Here is a 15,277-nt window from a genome sequence, read left to right as displayed (position 1 = left end):
ACCAAATAACAGGACTTAACGTCGAGATGAAATTTTTATTTCTATTTAAAGCATTGGTTCTTAACCTGGGTTCGATCGAACCTCAGAGGTTCGGTGAGTCAGTCTCAGGGGTTCGGCGGAGGTTATTTTTTCCAATTAAGAAGGGTTCAGTGAATGCGCATATGAAACTGGTGGGGTTCGGTACCTCCAAAAAGGTTAAGAACCACTGCTTTAAGATGTTTTTTGTTCATGTTTTTGTTTTTTTGTTTGTTGCGGTTGCACCCGATTCAAGAGCCGAATGGCTCACAGGGCTCTACCTAATAAATGAACTTTGGGTAGCAGCTGTTGGCTTGTCGGAGCAGCAACCCCAACTTGGGGTGCTTCCTCCACTTCCTCCTCCCTTGGTGGCTGTGCCAGACGAGAGCGGCCGACTTATTTGCGAACTCGTCGTGAAGATTCCTGCTGCACAAAACACCTACAAATACAAACAGCGTCTTACAACAATGCAACTTAAGATGTGGATAGCGACCGGACGCATTTGCAGCTCAGGATGTGGTACGGGAGAGTTTGATGTGTGCATGACCGTGTCTCGCATTCATATATATAGATGACTATGGAACATCAATCTCAGTGCAGTGCTAATACAACGCACACTCAAGCATGACTTTGGTTGTTTGGAGTGTAGAGATGACAATCAGTAGCGATTAATAATTTCAGAACGGTGTAAATTCCAGCGCAGAGCGCTCATGCCCGTGACAATGCGTGATTATAGTCACTAACTCGTCTATTCGGTCATGAATCCTCCCATAACGGAGTCTTCTGTGCTCGAGTTACGGGACCTGTGGTGTCGTCTCTGCCTTCCTCTCTACTCGGTCGGATTTCCTCCCAGCTAGAGGTCGCAAACGGGTACCCGTACCCAGCCGGGTACGGGTACCCGTTTGCGACCCTGGTGCGGCCGGGTACGCGTACGGGTAAGGAATCAAAACCCGTTTGCGACCTCTGCTCCCAGCTCACGGGGAGGGGGGGTGGGCAACGTAGCAGCGCTCTCATCTCTGTTGGTGGCCCTGAGCTCACCATGGAAAATTCCAGTCCCACAGCGGGGGCCATGCGCTCTCCACGGAAACCCGCGCAGTTTTTTTTACTTTCCGCGATGCGAGGTTCGTGGTGCCCCACTCCGGAGAGATGAAATTGGCACAGACCCCCCTCCCCCCACAACAAACGCACCCAGCGGAGTGAAGAGCATGGATGGCACCTAGACAGCTCGAGTCCCCACTGCCCCCAGTGAATGTTCAGACGCCCTCGTACGTTGGCTACATTCGTCTGTTCGCGTTGTCTGTGGCGGCTGGCAACGCACGGACGAGTTAAACGGAGCAACGGGCGTGGCCTCACCCTCCGTTCGTTCCAGATCTGACCACGTGTTGTCCGTCTCCACCCCTTTTAATACCTGGGTCATGTGGTACCTTTCCACCAATCCTGGTTAACCTCTATGGAATCTTCTAGACTCCATCGTACGCTCCCAGGACCACGCCCCTGACTCGTCCCCCCATTGGCTGTGGCTAAAGCCAGCAGAACCAATCCTCTACTTACAGATGTCACCTTCCCATTACGTCAGGGCCACGCCCCTAGACTTCCCCCCATTAGCTATGGGCCAGGACCGGCAGGGCCAATCATCGTACGAGGTGTAATCCAACAGCAACCCGGATATGTCCTCACATCACACAACAAAGACGGCGATCGCATCGCGCGCTTTCAGGTGACTTCCATGGCCGTCTCGATCGCTCTTCCTGCCGATGTCAGGAATCCACCGGAGCCACGCACTTTTCAACGTGCGTTGAACGCTCATGTCATTCGAACCAATAAGCACGGTTGTCATCGTGCGGCGCGAAAGAAGTTCAACACACACAAACGTTCACTGTGCAGCGCAGCTACTACTATCCCACCTCGTTTTGCGAAACTGACGTTCGGGTAACGACACGCACACACGTGCACAATTACGTGCGTACACCCGGCAGCGAGACGAATCCACAGACTTACCACCGGACCGCATGCCGGACCGTGCGTCGCGTGCCCAACCAACCACCCCCAGCCCCCACACGCGCCCTCTCTCACCTTGGCACCCATCCACCGCCTGCTCGTAGCCGGGGCCGCAGACGCACCTCCCGACGGGCATGAGCCACTTGCCATCGGCGCTGCAGAACATGCGCGGCGCCTCCTCCTCGACCGAGTTCTCGACGCATGCCCCGCGCACCTCGACATGCGAGGAAGATTCGGCGCCCGTCACCGTGTCGGGGAAGACGGCCAGGCCGCGCACGGTGCGTGGGCAGCGCTTGTAGTACACGCGCACGGACACGAGCGCGATGCATGCACCCACATCCTGGAAGGCCAGGTGGAAGCCCTTCTTGGCGAGGGGGCCACGTCACGCACCTCCGTGTTCAGCTTCATGATGCGGCCGACCAGATCGATCTCGGTGAAGGTCTCGTCGGCCACGATGGTGTCCACCTTCACGTACTGGCTCTCGTGGATGCCGGACACGCGCTCGCTGTCCGACTCGTGGTAGTAGACGTTGAAGGTCTCCTTGCACGTGCCCGAGATGCCCGGGATGCTGTTGCAGTCGCGCAGCGTGAACTTGAGCTCGAGGAAGACGCGCTGGGCACCGCCGCGCATCATCCAGTTAGTCCGCAGCCAGTTGTTCTGGTTGGGCTTCATCACGTGGCAGACTTGGTACATCTGAATGGGCGTGTGGAACTCATCGTACCCGCTTATTTCTTCCCACTGTGTTTGTAGGGGAGGGTAGACAGAGAAGGTTGGTGGGTGGAGCGGGAGGGGGGAGTGGCGATATTTTTGTTAGTGAAATTGGAAGATCGGGAGTTTAAAGTCTCATGATCAGAATCAGAATCGTTCTTTAGCGCTGGGGGAAACTGATGAGCTACGAAGTGTCAAGTCGGAGTGGGTCAGATTATCGGGTCCATTCAGCTCCTTGTCTACCCAGGATTCACATTGCGAGCACCACTTTGTAAGTAATCAACGGCGGTTGCTCTAAGGCATCTCGGCCCCCGCCATAGGAATGTGCAATTTCCACCAATGGCTAAGAAAGGTAAATGAGATGAGCACCTCCAAATGCTCAATTGAGCATCATGGCACTCTGACTTGTAATTCAGTCTTTGGCCTCTATGTACAGTACTTTATATAAGATTCACAATTGGATACAACAGCATTATGCAATTTAGTCGCCAATATATAGATTAATAATAATAGTTCAATTTCTAACGTGCGCAAATTTGCAGACGTAGTGGCCGCAACTCAGAGGCGCGGAGCCAAGCTCAGAATCGCTCAAAAGCATGATTGTAGAGGTGAGTTTTTAAGTGTCTCTTAAAGGAGGCGATTGAGGTGATGCTGTGCAGAGGATCTTGGTATCAAGAGGAGGTCGTGAGTCGCGCTGCGCAGGCATCTGCCGTGTGCTGAGCTGCAAGTTGTCAATAATGAAGAGAGGTACGGTGGGCAGGCCGATATGAAGGCATGGTGGCAGAGGTAGGCGGTATTTTGTGTGACCCTACTGGTGATGGGTAGCCAGTTGAGAGCACGGAGACAAGCTAGTGAGTCGAGATGGGGATGAGTGTGGGCAATGACGACGCATGCCAGGTTATTTTGTAGTCTTTGAAGTTTCTTTAGGCTGCCAGCGGAGGTCCGGACTAGGACGGAGTTACAATAGTCAAGGCGAGACCCAACTATGCAACATGCCAATGTGTTGGCAATTTCAGTAGAGATGAGAGGACGTATGTGTCTAAGAGCCTTCAGGTGAAAGTTACATGAGCTGATGATATGGTTGGTTTGACGGTCGAAGGATAAAGTTGAATCTAGGATGACACCGAGGTAGCTGAAGTGGTCGGTGAACTTGATGCTGTGACCGAAGATGTGTATGTGTGTGGGAAGTGCTGCTGAATTAAGACGTTGCTTGGTACCTAACATGATGGCCACTGACTTTTTCGGATTAAGGGCTAGGTTGTGTGCAGTGAACCATTGTTGCACGGTGGTGGTACATTCCGAGAGCCTCTCGAATCCAGATGCATTTCTAGAATCGATGGCGGTGAATATAATCGTGTCATCCGCGTATGAGTGATGCTTAACACCGAAGCTTGCAATGAGCCGGCCGATCGGGGAAGTGTAGGCTGTGAAGAGCAGGGAACCTAGTACAGAGCCTTGGGGAACCCCGCTTAATGCTGTTGTTTCAGGCAATGTGAACATGCCCACCCTGACTGAAGATTGCCGGTCAGAAAGGTACGAAACTATCCACTTGAGTGCTGAGCCGCATATACCAAAGTCGGATTTCAGGAGGGATGTAAGGAGCAAATGGTTGATGGTGTCGAAGGCTGACGAAATGTCCAGACTTATAAGTGCAACAGTTGAGCCGGAATCAATGATCGTTAAAATGTCATCGAGCACTCTAGTGAGTGCTGTTTCTGTGGAATAGTTTTGACGGTAAGCTGACTGGAAGCAGCAGTAGTTTGCGGAGGAGGTGATGTGTGGTTTTAGCTGGGCGAGGGCTAGTCGTTCAAGGAGTTTCATGGTCATCATTGCACGGATTGAATGTTGTCCTTCGTCACACCTCCGATTAGCATGGTTAGCTTCGGAGGGTACAAAATAAGCTCAACGTGAGTATGTGTAGTGAGCATAAGTAGTGCAGGAGACGTCGATGGAGGCAACACTTATTGATTAAAAAGAGCTACGATACAGCAGCACGTAGCGAACCCTAACACTAGAGCAGTGGTTCTTAACCTGGGTTCGATCGAACCCCAGGGGTTCGGTGAGTCAGTCTCAGGGGTCCGGCGGAGGTTAAGACACACACCCGACTCATATGATTGTGCACCAGTAAAAAATATACCTATGTTTTTAATTTGAAAAAATCATATTTTATTTTTACAATTAAGAAGGGTTCGGTGAATGCGCAAATGAACTGGTGGGGTTCGGTACCTCCAAAAAGGTTAAGAACCACTGTACTAGAGGATGTGTTCCTCAGCGAACGTTCCTCGTGAGCTCCTACTACACCCCTCTATCTCAGACCATCCTAGTGGAGGCTAACTGACCTGGCCCAGTTTCGGCTCAGGTCCAACCCTCAGCCACACGAGTCTGGCCCTCACAAGGACACAGACCTCGCTGCTCTGAGGTCGCCCCTGGCTTGCCCTGCTCGGCTCTTACAAGTGTAGAGCCGTTGTAGAGCCGTTGTAGCCGTTGTAGACGGCCGGATTTAGACTTGCCGCGGATGGCAAACAAACACAATGGGCGTGGCTACATCGGGACGCGAAGACGGTGTTTACTGCGACGTCCGCGTTGTTATCCTGGGGGGCTATTGCGGAGCTGGGATCCCCCACAGCCCCACCCCTCAAGGGGGATGGCTATTTAAGGTGGCGAGCCGGACGGCTCGGGGTCTAGTGTTAAGCTGTAACCAGTGAAGAAAGAAGACTCGCTAGACAGGCCCTGGAACTCCCTGGGATCGCTGCCCTTTTCAGGGCTGACCAGGCAAGCCAGCGGCGTGGCCCTAAGAGCCCAGGACCGACGCTCTTCTAAGAGCCGGACTGGGTATTCCGGGTGCCGTAACCTAGCTGTAAGCTAGCTGTGAGTCAGGCTGTTGTGTTCCGTAATGTAGACGGGTGAAGGGGCCGATACCCCTTCAAGTACTGTAAGTTGCCTGTTACTCGCTGGTGTTAATAAACAAGCGTGTGCCTCCAACTACGTTGTCAAGTCTCCGGGAACCTTACTACATCTGGTGTCGGAAGTGGTTCTACAAGGATGGAGACACGACGGACAACTCCTACCAGAGAGACGGGGGCGGAGGAAACCTCGGCTGACTTTGAGCCAGAAATGGCTGAGGGCGGACTCGAGCAGCAGGGGCCAAGTCCACCCACACCGCAACGTCAAGACGAGTGGGAACCGTCGTCTGAAGGACTGTGGCTGGCCCACTCTCGACTGGCAGAATTGCTCTATGCTGCAGCCACCACACTGGAACAGATTACCCGACTGGGGACGGGAGGAGCTGCACGGGGCGATGGCGGCCAACATACAATGCCGTTTCCCGCCATTTCCAGAGACGCTGAGTTTGGAGTTCCCGCCATAAGTACAGTGCAGGCTGACGGCGAGGCGGGGCTACGTCACGTGGCCGATACTCACCAACCACAAGCCACGTCGGCAGCGGCGGACAACAAAACGTCACCACAGCAACCGCCGTTGCCACGCGCCCAGCCCGCCAAAGCTGCACGGAGTGACGGAGAGCGTTTTTCGCCTACGGACGCTGCGCTGCAACAGCGACTGCCACCTCTCAAGGAATTCGTGGGAGGAGAAGGCGACTGGGGTGGCTTCCGGAGGCGCTTCCTCGCCCATCAAGAGATGGCGAAATGGACCGATGACGAGGCGTTGCGTGCGCTGCCGGCGATGCTTGACAGCGATGCCCTCGCCACTCTCACCTCGGCACCAAGGGCGAAGCGCGCCACGCTGCAAATGGCGCTGCAACTCCTCGCCGCGGTCTATGGACCACCCTCGGACTGTCGCCAGCTGTTTTACGATCGCCAGCGGGGCGCCAAGGAGTCGCCCCTGGCGTACCGCACGGCTCTCCTGGCCCTGGCGAAAACGGCTTTTCCACGGATGGACGAGGATGGGGTGGACGCCATGGTCACGGAAAAGCTACTGCTGCTGGCCGATGATTTGGACATCGTCGTCTTGGCTGAGGACGACGCAAAAATGTGTTCGTTGACGGCCGCCCGGCACATCCATGCCAACCTGCTGGCCCAACGTCGGAAGGCCAGCAAAGCGAAGGCCAGCCATACCGTGGCTGCATCCGCCCTCCAGCGGAAGACATCTGCGCTGTGGATCGCCCGACGGAGTGGAGGTCCGGAGTACGGCCAGCTCGGGACGGACCGAGCCGCCGGGATCAGCCCAAGCCATCAGCAACACTCACGCGCTGCTACAACTGTGGCCTCCAGGGCCATGTGGCGTCAGGATGCCGGGCTCCTCGGCAGCGTGGTGCGACGCCTCGCCAGGACGTCGCGCCTCGACCCAAGTCTCCCCAGCAAAATCCGGCGAGTCGTGGCACCCCACATGGTTGGCCCACACACACACCTGCCACTCACTCACACACCGCAACGAACGGGGGTCAGAAATTATCCATTGTCACGCCAAAACGTACCTCCGTCGGGTGTGCGGTCCAACCGACCCAGTGGTCCGAGTTGGCTCATCGTGTTGTTGCCGCGTCGTCGGGGTCGTCGGTTGTTGTGGGACATATTGATGGGGTCGAGGTACGGGTCTTGATTGATACGGGAGCATCGGCGACTATTGTGTCTGATTTGATTTACAACATTCTCCCCATTCAAAGTCGTCCCTTGCTCCCTGTTGATGTCCCATGTTACGCTGCTAACGGGGGTTCGTTGGGCATTATCGGACAGATCCGCGCGCAAATTTGTATTGGGGACATTAAATTATCCGGCCCGATATTGGTCTCCTCCTCGCTGGCGGTTCCGTGCCTGTTGGGGACGGATTTCTTGGCCAAAATGCCCATTCGTATACTAATCGACCAAGGATGCATTGAACTTCCGTCGGGGCGACGTATGGCCTTTTTGTCATCCCCCGCTACCACTGTCCGTACGGCGTTTGCGACGGTACCGGCGCTGGTCGCGAGGACGGTACGTGTACCGCCGGGAGCTCAAATGCTCGTACCTCTTAGGCTGCGCCGACCGTTTGGGGAGGGCGTCGGGGATCGGGGGGTTCTGTTGGGACCATCGAGGGCCGAGGTCAACGGACCCGACTTGGTAGCGGCCCAGACCCTGGTCAAAGGGGACGAGGACCCCTTCATCGCGGTCCTCAATGTGGGGTCGCGAACGGCCGTGGTTCCTCAGGGGACCGTGCTCGCGCACGCGACGCCGGTGCCTCGGGAGGAACCGGTTGTTGCTCAGGTGAGCGCCGGTTCGCCCTCGCTACCACATTCGGATTGTGATGAGGGGTGGCTCGATGCGCTTTGCGCGGGATCGGTGGACCTGTCCGGTCCACAGCGTGAGAGGCTTCGAGTCCTCCTTCGCGAATTTTCAGACGTTTTTAGTCTAAATAAATACGATATTGGCTGTACTAAATTGCTGAAACACCATATTGACACGGGTGACAGCGCGCCAATCCGCCAAAATCCATTTCGGTTAAGTCCCGCCGAAAAGGAGCATGTTAAATCGGCTGTAGACGACATGCTAGCTGCGGATATCATATCCCCTTCCAGCAGCCCTTGGGGCGCGCCGATCGTTCTGGTTAAAAAACACGACGGATCATTGCGCTTTTGTGTGGATTTCCGTCGGCTTAACAAAATTTCTGTAGCCGACGCATACCCGCTTCCCCGGATGGACGAATCGCTTGATGCCCTGGCAGGGGCGCGATTCTTCTCCACATTGGATTTATTGTCCGGGTTCTGGCAGCTGCCTCTGGATGACGAATCCAAACCGAAAACTGCTTTCCGTACGCCACAGGGCCTTTTCCAATTTAATCGCTTGCCGATGGGATTACATTCCGCGCCGGCAACTTTTCAGCGATTAATGGAATTGGTTCTGGCTGGCTTGCAGTGGGAATCGTGTCTGATTTACCTAGACGATGTCATCGTCTTTAGTAGAACATTCGATTAACACCTCCAGAGGTTGCGTGCCGTTTTTCTCAAAATGCGGGCTGCTAATTTGAAGTTCAAGCCCCAGAAGTGTTTCTTGCTCCGCGAATCGGTGCGCTATTTGGGTCACATTGTGGGCCGTTCAGGCATTGCCACTGATCCCGCCAAAACGAAATGTGTTCGCTCCTGGCCGACTCCCACCTCGGTGGGTGAGGTCAGGAGTTTCATCGGATTCGCATCATACTACCGCCGGTTTGTCACTGATTTCGCTACCATTGCGAAACCCTTACATGCCTTGACATCTAAGGGGGTCAAATTTCATTGGGGTGAGGAGGAAGACGCCGCTTTTCACTCGCTCCGGGACGCCCTAGTCGGGGCTCCGCCATTGAGTTACCCGGATTTTACAAAACCCTTCTTGCTCGATACAGACGCAAGCAACACGGGCATCGGGGGCGTTCTCTCCCAGGTTATTGGGGGCGTGGAACATGTGGTTGCGTACGGCAGTCGGGTGTTGTCTCCGGCGGAGCAAAGATACTGCGTTACCCGTAGGGAACTATTGGCAATCGTGTACTTCATTCAACAATACCGCCCATATCTGTACGGTCGGCGGTTCACCGTCCGCACAGATCATGCGGCGCTGCAGTATGCTTTGCGGGTTCAACAGCCATCGGGACAATTGTCTCGATGGTTGGAAATCCTTCAGGATTTCGATTTTGCGACTACCTATCGTAAGGGCACTCGCCACACCAATGCGGACGCTCTGTCCCGGTTACCACCCACTTCTGAGTGCGCTTGCCTGCTGGGTTCGTGGCGTTGCAGACCTCCGAATGTCAGCTCTAATTCGGTTTTAGCAGCCGCCGCCGATGCGCCTTCCGTTGCCGGTCCTATCGAGCAAGAAGGGAGGGATTCCTTGCTGGGGTTGTCGGTTGCGGAGTGGGGGCGCCTCCAAATGGAGGACACCTCCCTCCTCGCTTTGCGCCGTCGCGTCGGGGGAATCGTGCGGGGGGTGAAAATGTCGACGCGTGGTCAGAACTAGAATGAACGGAGGGAGAGGCCACGCTGAAGCGGGGTCCAGGCTGCCACGTGGCCGCGCGTGTCTCTCTCTCTCTATCCCTCTCACGCTGCCTGTCAGCAGCGTGGAGGAGTGTTGTAATGAAAGACAAATAAAGACCGGATTCCAGAAGTCGCTTCTACGACCTTTAGTACAATAGCAATGATGTAAATTATTTCCAGATAAAAAGACTCACAGGATCCTCCCCGAATATGGTTTGGCACCACAGTCCTGCCCAACTGAGTGCCCGGAGAAAATCCACCACAGTTACGAGGTGGTGCCACTCAGCACCGTCATCTCCTGACCATCTCTGGCATCCCCATGCCAACAACACCTGGTGGTGGTACCTGGTGGTCACTCATCCAACTACCGACCAGGCTCAATGCTGCTTAGCTTTTTAGGCAACGATCACAATTATTCCGACACTTATTAATTATCTACACTATGGGAACCTCATTTGCCAATAAAATATGATAATTGGTTTTTTACCCTTCTATCTGGCAACAAAACCTGCAGTCATAATACAAACAAAAGACATAACTCTGATAATGTGCACTGTCCTTGAAGTTGATTGGTCCACACCTTTTGGCGTCATCTGGTCCAACCCATGTGAGACTAGGCTCTAAGGAAAGCTGTCTCGGGTGTGGACCAATCAACTTCAAGGACAGTGCACATTATCAGAGTTATGTCTTTTGTTTGTATTATGACTGCAGGTATTGTGGTCTATGCAAACATGACTCCTTGTAAAAAGGTGTCAGTTTTGTTGCCAGATAGAAGGGTAAATAACCAATTATCAACTTATTAATTAGTCGCAACAAATTAAACATTATTTGAATGTTTGGCTGAAAATCAGAGGATCTCCTGGTGATCACTGGCATGCTGTATGAGGGGATGGACCTTTGACTCTGTCGTGAATATGTTTTAACACGATTCCAAGGACTCTTTTAGGACAAAGTTGACCTCATGGAGGGCCAGTAAACGTTCCAAAACCGGTGTACATGGCCGGGAATAAATCCCAAGTTGTGATAAGCACTACTACTCATTCGGACGCTGTCTTTCCGACAGACCTGTTCTTCACCTGAGGACGGCTGCTTGCGTTGTGGCCGAAACGTCGTGAGAATTTAATATTTTATTTTTATTATTTTATTATTTCCCTTCTACGAGACTTTACCGAAAGAACCAATAAGATGAATCCCTGCAGTCACGAAAGCTTTAAATCGAAATCTTAAAGTGACTATGTGACTATGTGCAAACTGAAAATCCAGGGGAAAAAACAGCAAAAATTCCAGAAAAAAATGCACCGTACACACCAACACTGTGTAGAAAAATCCCAGTGGGATGCAAGTCAAACAACAACAACCAAAAGACAAATTTAGATTAAGGCCATCAGTCTAACTCCGTACTACAAGAAACAAACATGGCCAAATCAAAAAACTTTTCGAAATCATCAAAATAAAGCCATTAAAGCAAGGAAACAGTGATCATAGGAACTGTGACCGAATTTTCACAATAAACGACATAAACAACACCAAACCCTGCAGCCATAACTGGCTGCATGAGCCTGCACTCATACAGTACCAATATCCGTAGGTGGTCATTTTGTTTTCTTACCCCTTCAGGTGGTGAGGCAATCCAGCCAGGCTCCCCCAGTGCGCTCTTTGAGTCGAGGATATTGACTGCAGGAGACAAGGCGCAACATTCAGCCCCGAATAGCTGGTCGTCACAACGTGGGGATGTGCAGAGCCGCGAGGCCGGGGAGACACATCAAGTCAAACACAATGAGAGTCACATGTTTTTACTGGTAGGAACCTCTTGGTTACACCAGCCCACAGGAGATTATTGTGTCCGCCGTGCAAAGAGGGGCTGGGTAGGGGCTGGGTGGGGAGGTGCTGGGTGGGTAGGGGCTGGGTGGGGAGGGGTTGGGTGGGTAGGGGCTGGGTGGGGAGGGGTTGGGTGGGGAAGGTGGGGCTGGGTCGGGAGGGGCTGGGTGGGTAGGGGTTGGGAGGGTAGGGGCTGGGTGGGGAGGGGCTGGGTGGGGAAGGTGGGGCTGGGTGGGGAGGGGCTGGGTGGGGAGGGTGGGGCTGGGAGGGGTGGGGCTGGGTGGGAAAAGGCTGGTCACCCCGTGGTGCCCTTATCAACGTTGAACCTACTCACGCCGGCTTGTGCCCGCCCTCACAGTCGGGCATATTGGTGGAATACACCACGCCGCTGTTGACCCTGCAGGCCATTGACCGAGCAACCCAACGTTCCTACCAGCTCCCTCCGCAGCAGCAGGACGATGTGTTTGTTGGTGAAGTGTGCGGGTGAACACTCTGCGACAGCAATGGCACAATGGCCATGCATTTTCCCCGACTCTACTCAAGGTAAACCAAGCGAGTGGGGTCATCTGTCAGAGAATACCAATGGGAAATGTCGTATCGCTGACATCGTATTCTCTGGATTATAAGACCCCCCCCCCTGCCCCCTGCATAATTAAAATTTCTTATTTTCAGCAGCATTTTATATTCTCGAGAATACGGTGTTAATATACAGTCTTTGGTGTAAAACAAACGATTATTTAAAAATGAGGCTAAAATGTGAAGTATTTTATTTTCCATCATTGACATGAAACTTTTTTATCTCACTGAACCAGTTATCTGCTTACAGGCACATTGGACTCAACACAAACTCCCTCTGCAACTACCGTGGATGGGCCCTACCAGGCTCCAGGAGACAACTTGAAATTCCAAAAAGGCCCCGTGGATGTTGTTGAAATCGTAGAGGGATTTCTCTTCGTAATGTTTTGCCTCCGAAACGTCGTGAATTATTATTTTATTTCTATTTTTTTTTTTTTTACCTACGTGACTTTACCGAAAAAGCCTAAGAATATGAATCCTTGCAGTCACGAAAGCTTCACATCTAGAATATATCAAAGTTTCAAAGTTCATGTATTAGGTATAGCCCTGTGAACCATTCGGCTCTTGAATCGGGTGCAATCGCAACAAACAAAAAAACTAAAACATGAACAAAAAACATCTCAAAGTGAATATGTAACTGAGTGCAAACAGAAAATCCAAGAAAAGACAGCAAAATATTACAGAAAAAGCACCGTTACACACCAACGCTGTGTGCAAAAATCCCAGTGGGATGCAAGTCAAACAACCACAAGACAACTTAGATTAAGGCCATCAGTCGAACTCTGTACTACAACAACACAAACATGGCCAAACCAATACACTTTTCGAAAATCACCAAAATCAAGCCATGAAAGCAATGAAACAGTGATCATAGGAACTGTGACCGAACTTTCCACAACAAACGACGTAAACAACACGTACAGAAGTTGGCGGTGTCTCTCTCTCCTCTCTCTCTCTCTCTCCACGTGCCCCGTCACATTCACGATGAAAGACGCGGAGCCGGCAAAGAGCGATGATGCTTGAGCCCCCCACCCCGCCCCCCACTCGCCTCGTTACCTTCGTGAGCGACGCAGACGGCGAGGAGAGACCCCAGAAGACTGGCGCTTTGCAGGAGCGTGGAGGAGACGGATCCAGGCTCCATGAGGCTGATGGATCGTGGTGCTGGTGGATTGTGGAGCTGGTGGATCATGATGCTGGTGGATTGTGGAGCTGGTGGATCGTGGTGCTGATGGATCGTGGAGCTGGTGGATTGTGGAGCTGGTGGATTGTGGAGCTGGTAGATTGTGGTGCTGGTAGATTGTGGTGCTGGTAGATCGTGGTGCTGGTGGATCGCGGTGCTGGTGGATCGTGGTGCTGGTAGATCGTGGTGCTGGTGGATCGTGGAGCTGGTGGATCGTGGTGCTGATGGATCGTGGAGCTGGTGGATCGTGGATCGTGATGCTGGTGGATCGTAGAGCTGGTGAATCGTGGATCGTGCTGGTGGTGAATCGTGACAACACTGTAACAAAAGCATGTTTTTTTGTCCTTGGGTAGTGAGTAATATTTTCTAATTGCTAATGCCTCAAAAGTACAGAAAGTGGGTTACTATTATTCCCCACAAACTTTGCTTTTGTGACCAGGACACACAAAGTCCTGGTCACAAAAGCAAAGTTTGTGGGGAATGATAATTGCCACTTTCTATCCATTTTAGGCATAGCCAATTAAAACATAACACTACCCGGGGACAAACATCGTGTTGCAGTTTTGATTTAAAGCTTTCGTGACTGCAGGGATTCACATTCTTTGTTCTTTCGGTAAAGTCACGTAGAAGGGAAATAATAAAATAATAAAACATGAACCAATATTTTTTATATATTTTTTATATTATATTTATTATATATTTATGTTATTGTTTACGACACACTTAGGGGCCGTCCATAAATGACGTCACGCACCTGGGGGGGGGTCAGACATTTGTGACGATGTGTGACGAGGAGGAGGGGGGAGTGAGAAATGTGACGTCACATCTAAATACGCAACTTTAAATGAATATGGGATTGTTATAACAACACTAGTTGTTATGACAACTCTCCTACAACATCAGAGTGCAGCGCCACATTAAATACGCACGACAATGACAACAGTTTAAAGCCATTTGAATTGTTTTTGAGGTGGGGGGGTCTGACTTTTTGTGACGCCGTGTGACGAGGGGGGAGGGTCAAAAATCGTCCAAAATCGCGTGACGTCGCTTGTTGTTGACGACCACGTGACGTTGCGGCCAGGCGCTAGAGGCGTCACCCCATTGGTGGATGACGACACAGACCTCGCCTCGGGTATAAAGACCCTCCCCCACTCGGCCACGTGGTTCAGATGCTTGGAGCGGCAATGGAGCTGAGCACAAACATCACCCAGCAGTGCAGAGTGGAGCTGGGGACGACTTCTGTGAGTGTTAGATGAGGCATTCACTCGAGGCTGTATTGTCAGATACGTGTTGTTTTAGTTGAGTATAACATTTATTAAGTATTTTTTTTTCATTCTTCACCTGAGGACGGCTGCTTGCGTTGTGGCTGAAACGTCGTGAGAATTATTTTATTATGTTTTATTTTTATTATTTTATTATTTCCCTTCTACGTGACTTTACCGAAAGAACCAAGAAGATGAATCCCTGCAGTCACGAAAGCTTTAAATCGAAATGTATTAAATAACACATCTGGGTCGTTTGTTAGCCCATTACTCTATAATAAAGGGGGGTATTTTGGTTTAGATCGCATTACCTTTTATGGATGATGTTGATATAGCGAAAACATACGTGTTAAACTCACCCACTAATAGCTCACATTTTTTGCAGAGGTTTTTTAAAAATGTATATTAAATATTAGAATACTCTTAGTTCTTTCGGTAAAGTCACGTAGGTAAAACATTTAAATTTAAATGTAAAAAAAATAAAATAATAAAAATCACGACGTTTCGGAGGCAACACAAGTCTCCGTCATCAGGTGGGACCGTCGTGATTTTTATTTTATTTTTTATAAATTTTAATTTCATTTTTTACCAAAGTTCCTGTACCTGACACCATGGCAATCATTGAAGACTTGGTTCATCAAGGACTGAATGCTGGGGTACCCCCCCTGGTGAGACACTGCTTAACTAATACATACTTCACCTGGAATGGAACTTTCTACAAGCAAACTGAGGGCACCCCAATGGGCTCCCCCCTATCTCCGGTTGTAGCCAACATCTTCATGGAGA

The 15,277-nt window shown here is 51.5% G+C and overlaps 1 protein-coding gene across 1 annotated transcript; it reads right to left on the bottom strand.

Annotated features, from left to right (window-relative positions):
- Nucleotides 1–296: 296 nt before the first annotated feature.
- Nucleotides 297–13,562, bottom strand: LOC121851784 (ephrin type-A receptor 4). The gene is given in 5 exon segments (XM_042345867.1): nt 297–454; nt 2,089–2,394; nt 2,397–2,751; nt 11,265–11,329; nt 13,106–13,562. Coding segments are annotated over 5 exon segments (1,341 nt in total).
- Between the last annotated feature and the right edge of the window lie 1,715 nt (nt 13,563–15,277).

This window comes from Callorhinchus milii, unplaced genomic scaffold (genome assembly GCF_018977255.1).
Source record: "Callorhinchus milii isolate IMCB2004 unplaced genomic scaffold, IMCB_Cmil_1.0 Scaffold128, whole genome shotgun sequence".
Taxonomy (NCBI): domain Eukaryota; kingdom Metazoa; phylum Chordata; class Chondrichthyes; order Chimaeriformes; family Callorhinchidae; genus Callorhinchus; species Callorhinchus milii.
The sequence above is the reverse complement of the archived record's forward strand: the minus strand, read 5'-3'. Positions and strand labels throughout refer to the sequence as shown.